At 41.2% G+C, this 22232-nt stretch overlaps 1 protein-coding gene across 2 annotated transcripts in view; it reads right to left on the minus strand.

Moving 5' to 3' along the window:
• Positions 1 to 10752: 10752 nt before the first annotated feature.
• The window catches only part of LOC126101111 (choline/ethanolamine kinase), a 200436-nt gene continuing 188956 nt past the window's right edge, over positions 10753 to 22232 (minus strand). For both annotated transcript variants that reach the window (XM_049911788.1, XM_049911787.1), the window contains exons 7-8: positions 21450 to 21620; positions 10753 to 11962 (exon numbers count right to left, since the gene is read on the minus strand). In XM_049911788.1, the coding sequence (XP_049767745.1) occupies positions 11852 to 11962; positions 21450 to 21620 (282 nt within the window). In that variant the 3' untranslated portion in view covers positions 10753 to 11851. The remainder of the gene's footprint in view (positions 11963 to 21449; positions 21621 to 22232) is intronic.

Here is a 22232-nt window from a genome sequence, read left to right on the forward strand (position 1 = left end):
TGAGACATATTTGACTTGAGGAACAACTCTGAATTGAGGACCGTTCTCACACTGGAAAAACCAGTCAGAAATGTTTTAATGTTTGATTTCACCTGATGAGCTTTCTTGGGGTGAGGCAAACTCAAAGTCATGCACTTGCTTGATTATTGGTTTGATTCAGGATCGTAAGCATAGAACCAAATTTTGTCACCTGTGATGATTTTTTAAAAAAAGTTTGGATCATTTTGGGACTTTCGTTCAGCAGTCAGAGCACGAATTTGGCACCCACACTTTTCATTCCCAAATCTTCTGTCACTGTTTGCTGCACTGTACTCCAAGTTATTCCTGACAGTTCCACAATTTTTTAAATGGGCCACTGTTGATGATTGCCAAATGTTTTCAACATTTTCATGTGTTCAGATTATGGACGGACACCCAGAATGACGTTTGTCATCCATTGACATTTCACCATTTCAAAAATGGTTCCCAAGGACGAGAAAACCACTCAAACACTTGAGTTTACCTCATAGCATTGTCGTTATATGCTGCTGTTAACATTTCACGAGTTCTGACTAAAAAGCATAATTTACCGACACTGTTCACAGAAGTCAGCTATTGCAACAATGAAAATCACACAAAACAGTTGTCACTATAATCTCTGCAGAGACTAGCCCTGACATTCTTCAGTGATGGCACTCTGCTTACCGACTCTGTGGAAATACCAGACTATGGCCATGTTTTTTTGCCTGCTGGTGGACTGGTATCCACTGCATTCTACACTAGTGGGACTTCCGATGCTGCCTGCGCCGTTTCCTTCAGGAATTTTTAAAATACCAAGTTTTCAAGGTATGTGTGGTTTTGATTTTGTCAGACACCTTCATCCAGGAGAACGGGGTGCCTCAAGGCTTTGTCCTGATTGTTGTCCTCTTTGCTACAGCCATTAACTCTACTTTGCCTCTCTCCCACCAGGCATCTCTGGCTCCCTTATCGCCAGTGACTGATCTACTGCAGTTCTCTAAGTTCCTTCAGCACCCTCTTCAGCAATGTCTTGATCGTCTTTACTTACTGAGCATTGACAATGGCTTTCACTTTTCCACTGACGGAACAATTTTTTTAAATTTCTGGTGGTGCTGTTAGTTTCTTCCACTATCTTTACGTCTTGGGCCTGTTGCTCTTCTGTCTGCCGAAACTATGAAATTCCTGGAGCTCATGCTTGATAGAAAACTTTCTTGGTCCTCCTATGTCTTTCCTCCCCCCCATGAACCATGGACCTTGCCGTTGGTGGGGAGGCTTGCGTGCCTCAGTGATACAGATAGCCGTACCGTAGGTACAACCACAATGGAGGGGTATCTGTTGAGAGGCCAGACAAACGTGTGGTTCCTGAAGAGGGGCAGCAGCCTTTTCAGTAGTTGCAAGGGCAACAGTCTGGATGATTGACTGATCTGGCCTTGTAACAATAACCAACACGGTCTTGCTGTGATGGTACTGCGAACGGCTGAAAGCAAGGGGAAACTACGGCCGTAATTTTTCCCGAGGGCATGCAGCTTTACTGTATGATTAAATGATGATGGCGTCTTCTTGGGTAAAATATTCCGGAGGTAAAATAGTCCCCCATTCGGATCTCCGGGCGGGGACTACTCAAGAGGATGTCATTATCAGGAGAAAGAAAATTGGCGTTCTACGGATCGGAGCGTGGAATGTCAGATCCCTTAATCGGGCAGGTAGGTTAGAAAACTTAAAAAGGGAAATGGATAGGTTAAAGTTAGATATAGTGGGAATTAGTGAAGTTCGGTGGCAGGAGGAACAAGACTTCTGGTCAGGTGACTACAGGGTTATAAACACAAAGTCAAATAGGGGTAATGCAGGAGTAGGTTTAATAATGAACAGGAAAATAGGAGTACGGGTAAGCTACTACAAACAGCATAGTGAACGCATTATTGTGGCCAAGATAGATACGAAGCCCACACCTACTACAGTAGTACAAGTTTATATGCCAACTAGCTCTGCAGATGACGAAGAAATTGAAGAAATGTATGATGAAATAAAAGAAATTATTCAGATAGTGAAGGGAGACGAAAATTTAATAGTCATGGGTGACTGGAATTCGAGTGTAGGAAAAGGGAGAGAAGGAAACATAGTGGGTGAATATGGATTGGGGGAGAGAAATGAAAGAGGAAGCCGTCTGGTAGAATTTTGCACAGAGCACAACTTAAGACAGAGATTTAGGAACCAGGTTTTAAATTTTAAGACATTTCCAGGGGCAGATGTGGACTTTGAGCACAATCTATTGGTTATGACCTGTAGATTAAAACTGACGAAACTGCAAAAAGGTGGGAATTCAAGGAGATGGGACCTGGATAAACTGAAAGAACCAGAGGTTGTACAGAGTTTGAGGGAGAGCATAAGGGAACAATTGACAGGAATGGGGGAAAGAAATACAGTAGAAGAAGAATGGGTAGCTTTGAGGGATGAAGTAGTGAAGGCAGCAGAGGATCAAGTAGGTGAAAAGATGAGGGCTAGTAGAAATCCTTGGGTAACAGAAGAAATATTGAATTTAATTGGTGAAAGGAGAAAATATAAAAATGCAGTAAATGAAGCAGGCAAAAAGGAATACAAACATCTCAAAAATAAGATCAACAGGAAGTTCAAAATGGCTAAGCAGGGATGGCTAGAGGACAAATGTAAGGATGTAGAGGCTTATCTCACTAGGGGTAAGATAGATACTGCCTACAGGAAAATTCAAGAGACCTTTGGAGATAAGAGAACCACTTGTATGAACATCAAGAGCTCAGATGGAAACCCAGTTCTAAGCAAAGAAGGGAAAGCAGAAAGGTGGAAGGAGTATATAGAGGGTCTATACAAGGGCGATGTACTTGAGGACAATATTATGGAAATGGAAGAGGATGTAGATGAAGATGAAATGGGAGATACGATACTGCGTGAAGAGTTTGACAGAGCACTGAAAGACTTATGTAGATGAAGATGAAATGGGAGATACGATACTGCGTGAAGAGTTTGACAGAGCACTGAAAGACTTGAGTCGAAACAAGGCCCCCGGAGTAGACAACATTCCATTGGAACTACTGACAGCCTTGGGAGAGCCAGTCCTGACAAAACTCTACCATCTGGTAAGCAAGATGTATGAAACAGGCGAAATTCCCTCAGACTGCAAGAAGAATATAATAATTCCAATCCCAAAGAAAGCAGGTGTTGACAGATGTGAAAATTACCGAACAATCAGTTTAATAAGCCACAGCTTTACAGACGAATGGAAAAACTAGAAGAAGCCGACCTCGGGGAAGATCAGTTTGGATTCCGTAGAAATACTGGAACACGTGGGGCAATACTGACCTTACGACTTATCTTAGAAGAAAGATTAAGGAAAGTCAAACCTACGTTTCTAGCATTGGTAGACTTAGAGAAAGCTTTTGACAATGTTGACTGGAACACTCTCTTTCAGATTCTAAAGGTGGCAGGGGTAAAATACAGGGAGCGAAAGGCTATTTACAATTTGTACAGAAACCAGATGGCAGTTATAAGAGTCGAGGGACATGAAAGGGAAGCAGTGGTTGGGAAGGGAGTAAGACAGGGTTGTAGCCTCTCCCCGATGTTATTCAATCTGTATATTGAGCAAGCAGTAAAGGAAACAAAAGAAAAGTTCGGAGTAGGCATTAAAATCCATGGAGAAGAAATAAAAACTTTGAGGTTCGCCGATGACATTGTAATTCTGTCAGAGACAGCAAAGTACTTGGAAGAGCAGTTGAACGGAATGGATGGTGTCTTGAAGGGAGGATATAAGATGAACATCAACAAAAGCAAAATGAGGATAATGGAATGTAGTCGAATTAAGTCGGGTGATGTTGAGGGTATTAGATTAGGAAATGAGACACTTAGAATAGTAAAGGAGTTTTGCTATTTGGGGAGCAAAATAACTGATGATGGTCGAAGTAGAGAGGATATAAAATGTAGACTGGCAATGGCAAGGAAAGCGTTTCTGAAGAAGAGAAATTTGTTAACATCGAGTATAGATTTAAGTGTCAGGAAGTCATTTCTGAAAGTATTTGTATGGAGTGTAGCCATGTATGGAAGTGAAACATGGACGGTAAATAGTGTGGACAAGAAGAGAATAGAAGCTTTCGAAATGTGGTGCTACAGAGGAATGCTGAAGATTAAATGGGTAGATCACATAACTAATGAGGAAGTATTGAATAGGATTGGGGAGAAGAGAAGTTTGTGGCACAACTTGACCAGAAGAAGGGATCGGTTAGTAGGACATGTTCTGAGGCATCAAGGGATCACCAATTTAGTATTGGAGGGCAGCATGGAGGGTAAAAATCGTAGGGGGAGACCAAAAGATGAATACACTAAGCAGATTCAGAAGGATGTAGGTTGCAGTAGGTACTGGGAGATGAAGAAGCTTGCACAGGATAAGAGTAGCATGGAGAGCTGCATCAAACCAGTCTCAGGACTGAAGACCACAACAACATGTCTTTCCTGGCTGCAGCTGTACCCTGTCTCGTAGTGTACTAAGTGTTCTAAGCGGTACTTATTGGGGAGCAGATCAGACCACCCTTCTCCATTTGTACCAATCCCTTATTTGTTGAAAACTAGTCTATGGGTGTTTCATTTACTCATCTTCACATCTGTCCAACTTACGCCCCTTGATACAATCCAATCTTATGCCATCTCGATACAATCTGCCATCGTGGAGCCCGTTTGACCAATGGCACCTTTTACATTAGCCTCGTTAAGAGCATCTATGCAGAAGCTGTCGAACTACCACTGTCATACCAGCATGATGTCTTCCTCTGCAAATACGCATGCTGTTTGTCTGCCATGCCTACTCACCCATCCTGCATCTCATTTTTCGATGACTCCCTTAACTGCCAGTATGGAGCACATCCCTCTCCACTGTTACCTCCTGGAGTTCACTTTTGGCTCCTAATCAAGCAGCCTAACCTCATGCTACCTGCCACATTCCCAATGTGTGTAAACCCTTCACCACCTTGGCTTCATGCAGCAGCCTGTGTTCATCTTCATTCACTTCCTAAGGAAATTACTCCAGATTTGACCTATTGCAGTAATTTTCTTGATCTCTGCACACAACTTAGTGACAGCACCTTCGTATACACTGATAGCTTCTGCTCAATATTTACAGCAGAGTTCTTTGCCCTGTCAGACCACCAGTACATCTGATGACACAGGCTTTTTAATTGTGTTATCTTCTCGAATTCTCAGTGCCCTTCAGAGCCTGTGTGTGCTGTAAACAGCCCATCCCTTAGTGCAACAAGTCCAAGAGAGCTCACTTTTGAGGGAACCACTGTGACATTCATGCGAGTTCCTGGTCACATTGGTTTGACAAGAAATGAGGATGTTGACACTGCTGCCAAGGCTGCAGTCCTCCTACCTCAGTCCATTAGCTCTTTCATTCCTTCGGATGATCTCTGTATTGCCATTTGTTGGCAGGTGGTGTCACTTTGGCATCACAACGGGCCACCACTTCACAGGAACATGCTCCAGGGAATTAAACCATGGCTAACCTCCTCTCAGCCCTCTCATCACAAGATCATTCTAGCTAGTTTGCATATTGGGCATTATTGTTTTAGCCATTCTCATTTGTTAAGTTGTGATCCCTCACCACTTTGTGCTCATTGTCGTCAACCTTTGGTTTGCCATTTCCTGGCTGAATTCCCTTTTTTAACCTCTTATGCTCTCATATATGTTTGCTGTCCGAGTTATCAGCTGTTTTAGTGAATCATGTGTGGGCTGTTTATCGTGTTATCCATTATACAAATATGGCAAAGGACATGTAATCTTTAGTTCGGGACCTCTGCTGCCTCTAGAACATATTTTGTGGACCTTTCTACACAAGGACGTTTTTGTTATTAGCTCATGTTCTTTCCATTGACTGGGCTTAATGTATTGTCATTTTTAAGTTCTTTCACTTCCTGATGTACTAAGGTTATTTCATGGGTGCTGTGATATTCGCTATTTTTTACTTCATTAAAACAGCAAATACGAGTAGTTAATACTTTCAGCCAGAAGGCAAATACTTGTTTATAAATAATGATTAATGTATAATGAGGCGTCGCATGGCGACGGTGGAATTTTCTAAATAATGTAATTCGTCGTCTTTGGGCGGCATTATAAACAGAAAAATACGGATAGATATGCGATCCTTCACTATTTTGTTCGCTGGAGAACAAATGAAGCCTTGAGCGCTAAAAAGACTTGTACTGTTTTTCTCGAGTAAGACGGACGCAGATTTGTGGTAGTCTGATCTAATTTTTACTAAATGTATATAAACGTGTTATGTCTAAGTTTGAGTGAAGTGTAAAGAACTGTTATAACTTACCGTGACGACGCATGAGCGACTCAAAGAAGACAATGGCCATATAAAAGAGCGCTCAATGGACATGATACGGACATAAAAATCTACCGTCATTGTAGTATTAAGCTTAAGGTACGATATATGTTTTAGTTATAATAAATATTTGTTCTGGGAATACTGAATCATTTAGCAGTGCTCATTTCTATTATCTCCTCTGTATTATTTTCATTTTAATTACGCATTTTGCTAATATTACAGACACCAAGATCAGCAGTCCAATGTGCGTGTTACATTGATAAAAAGAAAACTGTTTTATCGTCTTCTTGCATCAGCTTTAATATTGAATTTCCCTTTTGTGTGATGTTACAGTTGTTTTTGTGCCCTTAAGAACTTTCTGGTCCCTTAGGAAATTGTTTTGTCATAACAATAACTTCACAACTGGGCATGATCGTATCTATGATCATGAAGTAATTAGAAAGATGATAATGCGATTTCTTAATCAATAGCACACTAGTTGTGACTGCCTCAAGCCACGCGAAACTGCAAGTAAAAACTAATCACATCTCATAATGCAATATTTTCTGACAATGGTCAATCCATGATTTTTACGCCTATTGTGATTGATAAAACAGTAAGCTAAATCTCAATTTCCAACTTTCCATTGAATAACAACATCACTTTTATTTTGTAACATCACAGTGCTTATAACCTTAGTTGTTTTTGCACCCAAAAACAAAATAAAAGAACTGACTCTGAAATGTTTGCTCTTAGTGGCAAAACTTGGAACTACAAAAGCTCTGCTCACTAAAAAAATTGTCTGTTTCTTTTGGGTACCCATTCGTACTGTAATCAATATCTCAAAATGTACAAGACCGGGCTTCTGCAGTGTAGTAATGCAGCCTATGTAAACAATCACTGTAAACTTCTTTCTTTTGATAATGTTATGCTACAGCCTAGGGTTTCTTTTTTATGCACTTCAAAATGTATACATTTAGATGTGTGAGAGAGGCCTCAGTTGTCTGAGATTGCAGTCGTGTGTGTGTGTGTGTGTGTGTGTGTGTGTGTGTGTGTGTGTGGGCGCGCACGCTTGTGTGCATGTCGATATATGGTTTTCAGATATATATTCTACCTTTATGATTATTTCTTTGTAAAGGATCTACAAAGCAAACAGTATATATAATGTAATTGCTATAAGTTATTTTAGGGAGCATCCCATGCACTGACATTTATGATCACAATATGACTAATCACCACCTTGAATGACTGAATACACAGCGTTAGTGTGATATTTAGGAGTAAAATTCTGACTTAACTAGTCTAGTCATTTCGAAACAGCCACCTCGAAGAGCAAATGTCTGTCTGAAGACATGAAATGAACTACAGCTGAACTTAACTTACATTCTATTAATTGTTTGAAGACTTTCTCTACACAATGTGCTCCAGTCAGTATGTGAACACACACTTGAGAAATTGTGATTAAATTTAAATTTAATCACATAGACATTCAATAACTGATCGTCTGAGAAAATTTTAACAGGTGTCTAAAGAAAGAAAAGAGAGATGGATAAAAAAGTATCTGATGATAATTTTTTCCATCAAAGCTGAATAGCACGAAATTTGAAATAGCACCATAAATCTAACAAACTTTTTACTTACCTGAAGACACTATACGATAGATTTTGTTATGTTGTTTGGCATATATGAATTACAAGCAAGGTTTAATGGTGACAAAGGTGCTAATTACTACACCAATAGATTATATATACAGTCAAACGTCCATATAACGTTTATCAATACAACGATAAACCCGGGTACAGTGATAATTTTACATGGTCCCAGCCAGTTTCCTATATGTATTATGTTGTTTTTATCCTTCATTACAATGACACAAATTTAGCAACACACTGTAGTTACCAAGACAAAATTGCAAGGAATTTACTATTTCCTACTACTAAGCAGCTCACTATAGCGGCAGGTATTTTTTGTTTAGCTACTACACCTTTGGCACTTTATTTCCAGAAGCTTCACTACATACTACAGTACTGTATTCATTCTAGTAGTAAAGAGAATAGCGTACAGCTGTGGGCGAGCTTGCTGAGTGGCAAATGTCAACGAGGTCCTTTGTTGGAATGAATGTTTAGTTTGTCCATTATTGAGTTTCATTAGCAGACAAAAGTGTTTTGTTGGGTTCATACGAAGCTTATCTCTCTGATTTTTGCGATCTGTGAATGTTTTTATTAGAGGTAAACACTTTGGTCTTCACTGATATCTGGATAATGCTGAAAAAATAAGGTTGGAGACAAAAATGGAGATTTTCAAAGAATGAAACAAATAGACATGGCAAAAAGTATGGACTTGCACAATCAAAGTTATATACATTTCTTAGAAAGTGAAAAGAAATTTTAAAAAGTTTTGTAGGTAGCAAATTTAACCCTTCAAGAAAAAAGAATGAAGACGACAGCTGCTGACAATGTGGACAGTGCTACACTGCGGTGGTTTAATGAGGTGCATGTGCAGAATGTACCAATTAATGGTCAATTGATATGTCAAAAAGCCCTAGATTTCACTAAGTTGCTTGGCGATTCTAATTTTAAGGCACGTAACGGGTGGTTGTAATGATTTAAGGACAGGCATGGGATCATTTTTAAAGTGATTTCAGGAGAAGAAAAATCAGCACCTTTAGGTGACACAGAATTTGCAGGAAAATACCATGTGTAAACTATTAGAAAAAAAAAACTATTAGAAAACTTTTACTATGCAGATGAGACAGGATTGTTTTATCAACTGAAGCCTGAGAAGACGATGGCCTTTAGAGGGGAGAAAAATGTGAAGGAGGGAAGCAGTCTTAAGTATGCCTAACTGTCCTTCTCTGCAGCAACATGTCAGGGACACACAAATTGACACTACTGGTGATCAATCAGAAAACCCACGGTGCTTCAGAAATGTAAGAAGCTTACCAGGTATGAGGGTACATACATTTTAGTTTACTCTCCATTAATTTATAAGTTAATTTAGTACAGTATAGCTTTGGCTGTAATGTTTTGCTACAGTCATATTGTAAATGTGATTTTGTTTATTGCAGTAAATTACAAGGCAAATTGGCATCTACTCTTTTTAGTGAGTGAGTGCTTTCGCTTCATAAAGAGATTTCAATGAAGACTAAGAAAATTGCATTGCTACTGGTTAATTTCTTGTGTGCATAACATGCCAACCTTGAAGAACGTTTAACTCTGCTACTTCCCCATGAACTGTATTTCGATTCTGCAGCCTCTGGATATGGGGATAATTAAGAACTATTCAAGTTTAGTTCAACACTTGATCACAAACTTGAAAGAAAGGTGAGCCATTCCTACAGCTGCAGTGTGAAGCAGGCTTGTGACATGATTGGTAGTTCCTGGAACAGTGTACAGCTGAATGTGATTGTGAACTGTTGAAAAAATGCAAGAACTTCTGAAAGTGAAGATGTTGGTGAGAATGTTGTGGTGGATTAAATAACACAGGATGATATTCAAAGCAATCTGGAGATTGATTCAGCAGTTACTGGTGAAACCACAGATGTTTCAGTAGTTGAATACTTGTCAGTGGATGATGAGGTGTTGGTGTTTGAAGCATATACCAACGAATCTATCATCAAGGAGTTAAAGGGCAATTCACCCATTGAAGATTCTGAAGATGACAGTGATGTGGTTAGTGTGAATCCTCCTCCTCCTCCTCCTCCTCCTCTGGTGGAGCTAATAGGTCAGTTGGAAACCATTCAGCAATTAGCATCTTCAATCCCCAGTGTTCCAGCACAGCAATTGATTGTGTTAGAGGAGATAAAGACAATATTCACAAGAGAATCTTTAAGGAAAAAGAAATAAAGGAAAATAAGTGAATTTTTCTGTACACAAAAGTAAGATATTCTACAGGTACAGTATTAATAAATGAAGTGAACAAAATGTGTTTCATTATTTGTCTTTCAATACTATTTTTCATAACAAAAGTACTACAGTAATGTACTTCTCAGCCACGAAAACATGTCTGCTTGCTCCAAGTCATGACAACAAAACCTCATTATAACAATAATCCTGGTACAACAATTTAATTTTCGTGGTCCCATGAAATTCTTTACATCAAGATTTGACTGTATAATGTACTTTCATGTTGAATTTTTGTAATACGACACATGGTCTCAAATCCAAATCATTGCCTTTCTGGATATGTTAAGACCTGAGCTCACCCCACAGATGGAGTCAGAACTCCCACCGGCATCAGTGCTCTCTCAACTCCATGAAGGCTCTTTCTCTTTCTTCCACATTTGGCAAATATCAAACATTGATACAGTGTATAAAAAGGAGAAGATTCCACTAAAAAAGCTCTCACACACGTGTGCATGTGCGTGCGCACGCACGCACGCACACGTGTTCATGCGTACGACAAGTGTAAGAAAGTACGAACATGACTGTTTATTACAACTTTTATTTATGCACGTTGAATGATTCTGAGTTTGTTTTATAAATAATACAAATTTCTGAACACAGAACAATATCTTTGTACAAAACAAAAAGCAGATTTCTTTAAAAAATATATGGACAACACAAATTACAAACATAATACTTTGTAGACATACTCATGACACATGATTTAGGTAATGACATGAATACATGTGAGCAATGAGATTACAATGTAAAAAAGAAGAGACAGTCTCAAATATGCATTGCACCCAACATACTGCTTGAAAATTCACCACAGCCCTTCGCCTCTTACATTGGTTTAGTCGTAACTGCATATAACTGCAAACACGACTGATGCCACCACTGATGTGTGACATTACATGGTTGCCTGCATGGAGTAATGTACCCCACAGCTGTCTGCTCTGTTTCTAAGTCAACCATGTTAAAAAGAACATTTTTTTATGCAATCTGAGCAACCACACTCATTATACTGATAGATAATTTGTTTGCATTTGCTCTTGATTGTAAGTCAATGTAATAACTTCATGGAACTTTTATGGAGTCAAAGTAGCATAAGAAATAGCTGCCTGCATGCAGTTCTAAGCCTGTGCTTATTGCGCTAAGAGATAAAATGCAGTAATTCATTCTGGTGCTACACTGCTTCGTAAGTTTAAATATAATCTAAGTTATTGATATTTACAGCAGTTAGCAATGCTGCACTGCCAATTTATTAGTCAAATGCAACAGAGCTTCATTTAATTTAAAATGATCTACGCAGAGACTGAATAAAAAATAGACAGTTACAAATTTAAAAAAAAAAGAAAAAAAGGAATGGAATGATCTTAAGTTACATGGATGTTTCCAATGCATGAGGAGTCTTCCATGAACTTAACAGCTCTGCCTTGCTCTTACAGAAGCTAAACCTTTGAAATCAAAGGCATAGAGGCCCTTCCACACAGGTATTGAAATACCTCAAAAGGTACATAACTGATATGCTCAAGTTTCAAGCCTCCAGCTGAACACGATCTCCATCACAGAATTTGCAACGAGTCAGATTCAGTTGCAAATTCTGTCGAGGTCAAATTCTTCATCTTCTGATCTGATCGCTTCATTCTTCTAAATCGCCAATTTTCCTCTTGGTGCCAATGTCACTTGCTGCACTGTTTAGAAGTTTGCTTTTAGAATAAAAGTAGGCCTCTAACCTTGCATCAGCATATTCCTGTGGACAAAGGATAAACGAGTTCAATTTTTCAATCACTGTGAATTATAGAAAGTGTTGCATTTCTGCCTTCATTTATTTTGTAATTTTGTAAGTACATATTAAAGTTTTAAATTCATATTTATTTTTTAATTTGAGGTTTCCAAATTGAAGTGTAATGTACCCGAAAGCAGTTTACCTCGTGAAGCACGAGTGTCAAATACATAAGTCTACATTTATTTGGTTATTGTGTTTCTCCATTGATAACAGTGTAACAATTGTCACACTGCGGTACCAATATCTGTTGCCACAGCAGGTACAAATACATGGAAGAGCCAAAGAAACTGATACACCTACCTAATACTGTGTAGGGTAGCATGCAGAAGTGCCACTACACGGCATGGCATGGATTCAACTAATATCTGAAGTAGTGCTGGAGTGTGGAGTGAACTAACACTATGAATCCTTAGGGCTGTCCATAAATCCATGAGAACTAGTGGTTGGAGACCCCTTCTGAACAGCGTGTTGCAAGGCATCCCTGATATGCTCAATAATGTTCCCGTCTGGGGAGTTTGGTGACCAGTCGAAGTGTTTAAACTTAGAAGAGTGTTCCTGGAGCCACTCTGTAGCAATTATGGATGTGTAGGGTGTCACATAGTCCTGCTGGAATTGTCCAAGTCCATCATAATGCATAATGGACATGAATGGATGCAGGTGATCAGTCAGGATGCTTACATACATGTCACCTGTCAGAGTCATATCTAGAAGGATCAATGGTCCCATATCACTCCAAGTGCACATGACCCACACCATTAGAGCCTCCACCAGCTTGAACAGTCCCCTGCTGACATGCAGGGTCCATAGATTCATAAGATTGTCTGCATACCTGTACACATCCATCTACTTGATAGAATTTGAAATGAGACTCGTCCGACCAGGCAACATGTTTCCAGTCATCAACAGTCCAATGTCAGTGTTGATGGGCCCGGGCATGGTGTAAAGCTTTGTGTCAGGCAGTCATTAAGGGCACACGAGTGGGCCTCCAACTCCGAAAGCCCATATCGATGAAGTTTCATTGAATGGTTCACACGCTGGAACTTGTCGATGGCCCAGCACTGCAATCTGCAGAAATTTATGGAAGGGTTGCTCTTCTGTCATGCTGAATGCTTCTCTTCAGTTGTCATCGGTCCCATTCTGGCAAGATCTTTTTCCTACCATAGCATGTTGGAGATTTGATGTTTTACCAGATTCCTGATATTCACTGTACACTTGTGAAATGGTTGTACGGGAAAGTGCCCTTTCATCACTACCTTGGAGATGCTGTGTCCCATCACTCATGTGCCGACTATAACACCACATTCAAACTCACTTAAATCTTGATAACCTGCCATTGTAGCAGCAGTAATTGATCTAACAACTGCACCAGACATTGTTGCCTTATGTAGCTGTTGCCCATGAAAGCACCATATTCTGTCAGTTTACATATCTCTGTATTTGAATACGCATGCCTATATCAGTTTCTTTGGTGCTTCAGTGTAGGTTTAAATTGTTGATAATTGCAGTATTATACATCTTGAGATCTCTGTCCTAGCTTCTCTGATTCAGGACAATGAAATAAAGCTGAAAAGTCAACTATCTTATTCATGCCTACCTTTTCTTCTCAGCACAAAACACAGCTTTCTGTCTGGAGCTGTCAATCATAATACCCAGACCAGTTCAGCAGCACTATCCATTTTAACTTTTACCTCAGCTCAAAGAACGCAATTTCTTCTAATTCAACCCTTGTCCAATTTCTTCCCTTTTTGTCATCTTGAGTTTTATCAGCATTTTATTTAAGTAGATGAATTTTCTTTTCACAGAGTCTGATCACTTTTGGCAGGGAATTTTCATTCACAATAAGAGTATTCAGACACAATATAATTTTGAGCAGAGGTGGATCTTCCATTAAGTCTCCAAATGTGTTTTTGCCAAGCTAGCTTTCCATAATGCATCTCTTAATGTCTGCCACTTAATTCTTTAGCTGTGGAAGGAGCATGTCACAGTACATAACTGCACAAAGTGGTTTAACTTTTGGGATCAGTAGCTTTCACCTCCCTGTGCATGATCTACTGTAATGTGCCCTTGTAGTTATACTGTTTCACAGGTAGTTAAGTCAGTACTGACCTCTCAGTTTGTGACTTCTCTCTGTTCCTGTCAGAGTTCAGAACACTGTACAGAAGTATGGTGAACAATCCAACATTCTTAAGCTCAATAAAGACAATCTATGGCTCTCAGCAACTGTGTCAACTTACGACTTTAGAGTGTGGAATTAGGTTGTATGCAGTTTATCTTTTTTTGCTATCTTATTGATTATCTGTCACTTCTGAATGTACACTGCCACAAAAAGTCTATGTATATTCCTTGTGAGCAACTATGACAACCGAGCCCTCAAAATTAGGTTATCCCCAAGTTACACCATAACAACAGTCTCTGAAATTAAAATTACTCTAAACATGGAAGAAGATTTTTTTGCAAGCTATTGAGTTACTGGGTCTTCTTGTGTTGCACTGGTTAGTAGAGAACATATGGATTAACAATCATCGGTAATATTAACTGTTCTGTTGCAAATTAAGAGAAAATAATATGCATACTAGCACTAAATTTTGATCATGCCTTGTATACACACCAGTCATAAAAATAAACTGCTTTAAAAAGCTCTGCCACTACTTACGACTTGCATAGTTGTCTCTTTTAAAAAATAATAATAATAATAATAATAATAATAATAAAGAAAAGGAAAGAAAAAGAAAAAGAACCTCACTCTCAGTACTCTTTTCACCAAAGGGAATCACCATACACAGCAGCATTCCAAGGGATGTAACAGTAAACCTGTATTGTCTGTGAAGCTTAGTACAGTATAATGCACTGTGTTCTCAGTTGTGACGGACAATGCAGCTGGTGTATGCTATTCAGTCTGCCAACATGCCACTATGGTTCATTTAAAGTGCAGACTGAACACAATTTGTCACTTTATAGCAAGAATGACTTGTCAGCACTAGAAGTTGCCCATTGAATTTGTGTACACCACAGCGGCATCATCCAGACATCAAACTGCTATCAGTAAACATTTCGGGCCCACCCCATAGTGGTTGCCTTTGGTCAACAATGCTACCTGATGCAGCTATCTAAGAATAAAGTTTCATAGCTGCCTAAAAAGTATGGCTCATAGCTGCTATGTGGGGTATACAACAGAACTGTGCTGCTTTTTTGCAGCCTACTGTGATGGCTGTGCCGATCAGGAAAGTACACAATTGGCCCCTAGGCATCCATTACGAACAGCAGTACGAAACTCCAACCACTGTGATGCATGGACAAGTTTGGCAAGGGACTGGAACTAGCTCAAAAGTGTCATGTTGTTTTCATTGACAAATTCAGAATTTGCAAACCATCAGATTATTGTCTTAGAATAAACATCTCATGTGTATTGTTTGTTGGTTCAGGGGATGGGACCATACAGTGAGGTCATCAATCCCATGATTTAAGATGGCAGAAATCAAGGGAGGAACAACACAAATGGCACAGTTCACTCAAGGGGGAGGTATAATGGGCAATCAGTGAGAGGTGAAGGAATGTGTGGGCAGCAGGAAGAGGAAAGAACAGGAAGGGGATGGGTGGAAATGGTGAGGGCAAGGGTGCCCCAGAAACACTATGTGCATTGGGGTACCAGCGCCATCACCATGGACCCATCCTGACTCCCACACCATACTGTTGTCATGAAACAAGGGGGACGATACCAGGGAAGAAGATACTACAAAAGAGGAAACAAAACAGTACAACAGTCTACAAAAAATGTAAGGAAAAAGATGGGGAGAACATGGCCAGGGTGGAGGTAAGGACAAGGCCTCCATAACCAATGCCTACACTAACTGAGGCACTCAAATTCCAGAGGAAAATTTAAGGATAAACCAGGGATGACAAACCACTTTCGCGAAGAAAACTGAAGATAGATGTAAACATGCGAGGGTCTTCCGCTAACAACCGAGACAAGGAAGGTGGAAGGGCATATTTAGTGTGAAGGGCCAAGAGGCAGGGGCAGTCCAGCAAAATATGGATCACCATGAGAGGACTCCACAAGTAAAATAGAAGCTGCAGCTCATTACAGAGTAAAAAAAAACATGGGTCAAACTAGTGTGGCGAATATGAGGATGGCGGTTGGCCAAGGATGGTAGATTCCCATCAGCAGAGGCAGAGCGAAGAATGCCACATTGTGGGAGTCTCCTTGAGTGCACAAAGTTTATTACATGTGGGGAGGGGTAGTCTCCCAAGAGACGGCCCACAAATGAGCAAAAAGGGATCTGATGTAAAGCTGCAAATCCATCCCTGGAGGGGTCATGGAGAATGGGGTTAGGTGGCCACCCTCTCCCAGTCAGATGATCAGCAGGTTCATTACCCTGGGTACCTATGTGGCCAGGAACCCCAAGGAAATCAACCAAATAAGCAGCATCAACAAGAAGGCTGTGGATGACAGAGACCAAGGGATAGCAGGAAAACTTTAACCCATAGCCTGAAGTCCATTCATTGAGTCCATACGCCATGAAACTTGGGCGAGGGACAACTCCAGGGGAAGCAGACATGCCACAGGTGGTAGGCAAGAGAGAGAGTTTCATGCCAACAGAAGACCTGAAGGCATATCCCACATGATCCATGGATTTATAGCCATTGGTGTAAAAAACAATGACATCCTGAAACTACCATTAGAGCATTCAAAAACAGTGGAATGCCATTGGAGCAATAGAGGCTTTCCGACCCCGCAATAAATCCATCTGAATCAGGGGCCAAGGAAGTAATTAAGGAGGGGGGGGGGGGGTTGACAGAGAATGTGGAGAAGAGGACAAGAGGAGGAGTTGGAAATCACGGTGGAGAGATGTAAGGTGGAGTCTAACCGGTAAACCTACCCGAGGGTGGGCAGTGGGCAGGTGACGGGCCAAAGTGACGTAACGAATTGCATAGGGATGGTGAGCAGGGGAAGAGCAGGTAGTGATGACATAGGAGACCAGGAGTTGCAACCATCAAATTGAAAGGGGAGGGATCCCAGTGTCAATGAGAACACTATTGACAGGGATAGAGCAAAAGGTACCAGTGGCTAAACAGATACCACAATGACAGATAAAGGAAGAGAAGGATTGATCAGTTCACATCCCAAGAGTTGTGGGCAAGGAAGTGAAGGACATTGAGTTTACAAAAACAGGCAACCTTCATATGATGGCTAAGGGGCAACCAAGCAAGCTAGTTGTCAAAAAGGAGACCCAAGAAATGGGACTGGGGGTCCATGCACTCACGTGCTGGGCTTCAAGGTGGAGCTTCAGATGAGGCTGGACTGTAGCACAGTGACAAAAATGCACCATCTCAACTTAAGGGAAGAGAAGAGTCCATATGGAAGCTTCCCAGATGGAACCCTGGAGCTGTTGTTTGACAGATCACTGAGTGGGAGATAGTCCAGATGCAGAAATCATCCACTTACAGAGCAGGGGTGACCAATGATCCAGCAGAGACTACAAACCCATTAAAAGTGTTGAGAAAAAGGACACTTAATATGAAGTCCTGTGGAGAGCCATCATCCTATGTCCACAGAGAGCTGAGAACAGTGCCAAATGAATGTCCGGTGGGACAGAAACTGGTGAATAAAAATTGGTGGGGGGGGGGGGGGGGGCAAAGACACCACTCATGGAGCGTAAGGAGGGCGCGAAGGTGCCAAGCTGTGTTTTAGGCTTTACAAAGACTGAAGAAAATCACAACAAGATGGTGGCGCTGAGTAAATGCCTGCCAAACTGCAGTTTCCAATCAAAGCAATGATTGGATGAAGAAGACAGGGCCAGAACATACTCCCATTCAGTAAAAGGTTCATTGTAGGATTCTGCCTCACAAAGGGGTAAAACATAAGTGGGAAGCTTCAGTTTGTTGTTTCCAGAGGAGGAAGGCAGCTGGATAGGAGGCTGACTTTGATGCTATCCCAAAAAGGGGTCATGAGGTGTTCTGCGAGAAGTGATGTATCTGTACAAAGGGCACGTGCAAGCACAAGCCCTAGAATGGAAGAATGCTGCTGACAACCTTGGTGTAGTTAGCCCACATCTGTGACAAAGGGACAGAAGAACCTAGAGAGGAGACAATGCGTTGCCAACACACCCACTTGCTCTGTTTGATTAAGTAATGGGCTTTGGTGCAAAGACATTTAAAGGCAATAAGACTGGTGGAGATCGGAAGCCACTTAAGGTGTTACAAAGCATGACGATGATCATGGATGGTGGTGGCAATGGATGTGCTACACAGTGGAAGTGGCCACTGGTGAATGGGGCCTGTTGAGTGGGGAACTGCAACGTGTATAATCTTATCGAACAGATCATGTATGACTTCTTCAATACAACCTGACAAAATAGGTGTGAACACGATTTAGGAGATATACAGAGGTGAACCAGCGGGATGGTAAGCCCAGCATGATAATCTGGTCATCTGGAGTGGGAACAGAATGAGAGAATCATATAATCAACAAGACATGGTCACTCGCACCGAGATCATTGTGTCATGGCCAGTACAATGAAGGGAGAAGGGGAAGGAAGCGAGCGAAAGATCAATGGCAGAGAAAGTGCCATATGCAACACTAAAATGAGTAGGAGAAACATCATTGACAATGTACAGGTCATGGCTTGCAAGAAATTGGTCTATGTGGGGCCCCCGACTGGATGAAACACACTGTCCCACAAAGGGTGATTGGCATTAAAATCCCCAAAGAGGAGGAAGCGAGGAGGGTGCTGCTGATGGAGGGTAATTAGGGCAGCAGGTGTAGGTGGCCTGTCAGGAGGGAGATAAGAGATTGCAAAAGGTGACTGAAGAGTCCAAGTGGACCCAGACAGCACCTGTTTCCAAGGTGTACAAAGTGGAACCCATGTACTAACAATATCTGTACAGACTAACATACAGATGCCACCGAAAGCCCTCAAAGGGCTGATCCAGTTCTGACAGAGCATGGAATCCATGCAGGGTAGGTGAGTGAGCATCAGTAAAATCAGATTCCTGGAGAACAACACAAGCTGCTAAGTAAAAAGCAACAACAGATTGCAGCTCTGGGAGCTGATGGTAGTATCCAATTACAGTTCCACTGAATAAGCATGGAGTGGGTATCCAAATGGGAGCCAAAGAAGCTGGAAGTAATCTTGCTGTCCTGTCAGCATCTGTCACCAAGGACTGGGTGACAACTGTAAATAAATCAATGGCATCGCCAGGGGCAGTGGACAGGGGCTTATGTTTCTTCTTCTGTACTTTCATAGGTTGAGGAAGGCAGGGCACAAAGGGAAAGCAGGCTTCTGCAAGATCTGGAATTGAAAGAGAGTGGGCAATCTTAGGGTGCACAGACTGTGTGTCCTGTGGCTTTGCTGTGATAGAAGGCCTCCAGCCTGAAGGAAGCTGGGGGGGGGGGGGGGGGGGGGGGGGGAAGGGTCCCAGGAGGGAGCCCCATCACTGATGGGCTCCGAAGAAGGGGCAGGCACTTCTTCAACGGCGGAGGGAAGTGGCATTTGGAGGGGAGGGAGTGGGAATCACATGGGATGAGGAGAGGAGATAGGGATGGGGCAGGGGTAAAGAACAGGGAGGAAAGGGAAAAGATGTAACAGAAGCAAAGGTAGAAGTCACCAACACAGGATGTAGTATGTAAAATTTCTTACAAGCCTTAGTGTAAACAAGCGATCCAGGGACTTATATTCTTATATCTTCTTTTCTATCTTATAAACTGGGCAATTTGGTGAGCATGGAAAGTGAGTAGCATGCATGCGTGGCAAAACACTGGATCCATCCTCATGGAGTGGTTGTCCACAGTCACCATATAGAGGGTCCACATACAGCTGGAAGACGTGTCCAAAACGCAAACACCGAAAGCACCTCACGGGTGGCAGGACATACCACTTCACATCACACTGATAACACGGAACATTACCTTCTCTGGTAGAGTATCTCCCTCAAATGCCAGAATAAAGGTGCCCGTATTGGTGCAATTGTCCTCACGACCTTTCCAGCCATGCTGATCAAAATAAACGTCCCATCATTCCAGATTGGCTCAGTGTTCATCAACTTGAACGATGAAGTCCCTGAACTATATTCAGACACTGGTAAGGAGTAATGGGCACCAGGACATTATAAGATGATCACAAGCACGAAGGGCTGCAGAATAAGTTTTCACCAACAGTGAACCCAACTGCATTTTACTGAGAGGCTCCATTTTGCCAAACTTGCCTTCTACATTTTCCACAAAAAATGATGGCTCTGTGGTGGTGAATGTGTCCCTGTCTGTGTTAGTGCAGTCCAGTTAGCACGGAAAGGGTTTCTCCCCTCACTGGTGAGCCTGGCCCACACTGAAGGGTGTAGCCAGAGAAGGGAATAACAAACAGCATGAAATGATCCATTACCAACTGAAGAGACGACTGTGGAAGAAAAGCCAGTTTTTTTGGAGCTTGATACATTTCATATGCAAAGTGTGTACCCTAATACCATCCACTCTGATCAGGGGCTCCACCCATGGGCGCCATCTGGTACGGTGGCCATTGCCGGGAGTTCCAATGCTACAGAATGACAAGGGACCTACCATAGGCATGCATGGGGCTACAACAGCTCAGTTATCAGAAGTGTGATCCCTGTGATATCAGTGGGCTCAGGCCAGTGGTTACGTAACAGCTCTACCACACAAACTGGCCACATGTGTTGGTGACCTATTGAGGTGGAAAGGAGCTTTGGCAGGGAAGGAGGGGGGAGGTATCCATGCCATAAAGGCTAGAGAGGGAGTTCTTCCCCAAATTGCTCACACTACAAAGAGAAAATTTAGAATTGGATGTCAGACCCCAAAGGGTGACCAAATATGTTTGGTAAGGGGCAACAAAACTGCAAGGGATAAGGAAACAAAGTGGATAGTCAGGTTGACAAAAGTAAGAACACCGTGGTCCAGGGAAGGAGTGAGGGCGGGGAAGGAAATGCTGCCCATCAAGGAAGAATGGGCTGCAATAGTTCAGGTCTCTCTGTGTGCTACACATGAACTCACGAAAGAACTGTAAGTCCCTGGGGAGGGAGGGTTCAAGTATACAGTACTGTGGGTCCAGCAGGGGAGTCAGCCATGCTTAGGCCAATATCACGTATGGATGCCTGACACCACATTGTTATATTTTAAACCAGAAAGTTAAACGAGAGCAAATTTCTACGAGATGGCTTTGAACTTCTTGAAGTCTATTTATCTTTGTGAATTTCTTTAGCCTTCACCTAATTTCTACAGGTCTGATATCTCTCTATATTGTCACCATCAACTTAACATTTAACATTTCCTTGTAAACACAGAACTTAACTATACACAATGACTCAACAGTTCATTATTTATGACTGTCTGCAATCTAAAAATTTGAGAATGCATAAATATTCTGTTTAATAGGAGAAAGAATTAAATTTTTAATGCATTTGGAAATTTCAAATAACCTGTGAAAAAAGTATGAGAACATACCCAGTAACCAAATGGGATCTGTGACAGTTTGGCATTGACAACAGCCCATAGTCCCCAGAAAAGATGTGAAGCTAGAGTGAAGGCTTGCACTTCCTTCAGCAGTACTGTTTCTTCTTCAGTTGTTGGTTGTTTCTGATGGAAAGTCTTCAGGTAAGACCTTGCGAAGACCAGCTGCACAGGAACAGAACAGACCATGTCAAATAACTGTGTCTCCAAGACTTTAAAAACGAGAAAGGAAGAAAGTGTGTGTTTTCTCTGTGTCAAGTCTGTTTGGAATAAAAATTGCACAATGACTGAATTTGAACTAACAGTGAGTTGGTTTGTATTTTATAAGAGACTGGTGCACTAAGTGTGTGAAGTAATTGTCCTTTACATAAATTATTCAGCAATATGAACTACTTTAATTAGGTGCCATTCTTAACTTTAAAATTATGTGAACTTCAAAGAGGTCTGCACAATTTTCCAGATTTATAAATGTTTTTCATTAAAGTAGTTATTGGGTAGGTTTATCAATGTTCAACTTTCAGCTGCTATTCTGCCATGACAAATATAGATGTTTAGCACAAAATCATAGTTTAGTTACTATGAAATTCACTATAGGAAACAAATATTTCTTATAATACTAGGAATGTATTTTTTGGAGGATCAGTGCAGAAACCAAAATATTGTCAGTAATATTTTTCCTACAGTGTGAACTATAATTTTAACAATTTTATTCTTTTGTGCTGGATTCCGGTTAATTACAGTAAATTATTTGTTGCACCAATCAAACCATGGTTGTTA

The sequence above is a fragment of the Schistocerca cancellata genome, chromosome 9 (genome assembly GCF_023864275.1).
Source record: "Schistocerca cancellata isolate TAMUIC-IGC-003103 chromosome 9, iqSchCanc2.1, whole genome shotgun sequence".
In the NCBI taxonomy this organism is placed as follows: Eukaryota; Metazoa; Arthropoda; class Insecta; order Orthoptera; family Acrididae; genus Schistocerca; species Schistocerca cancellata.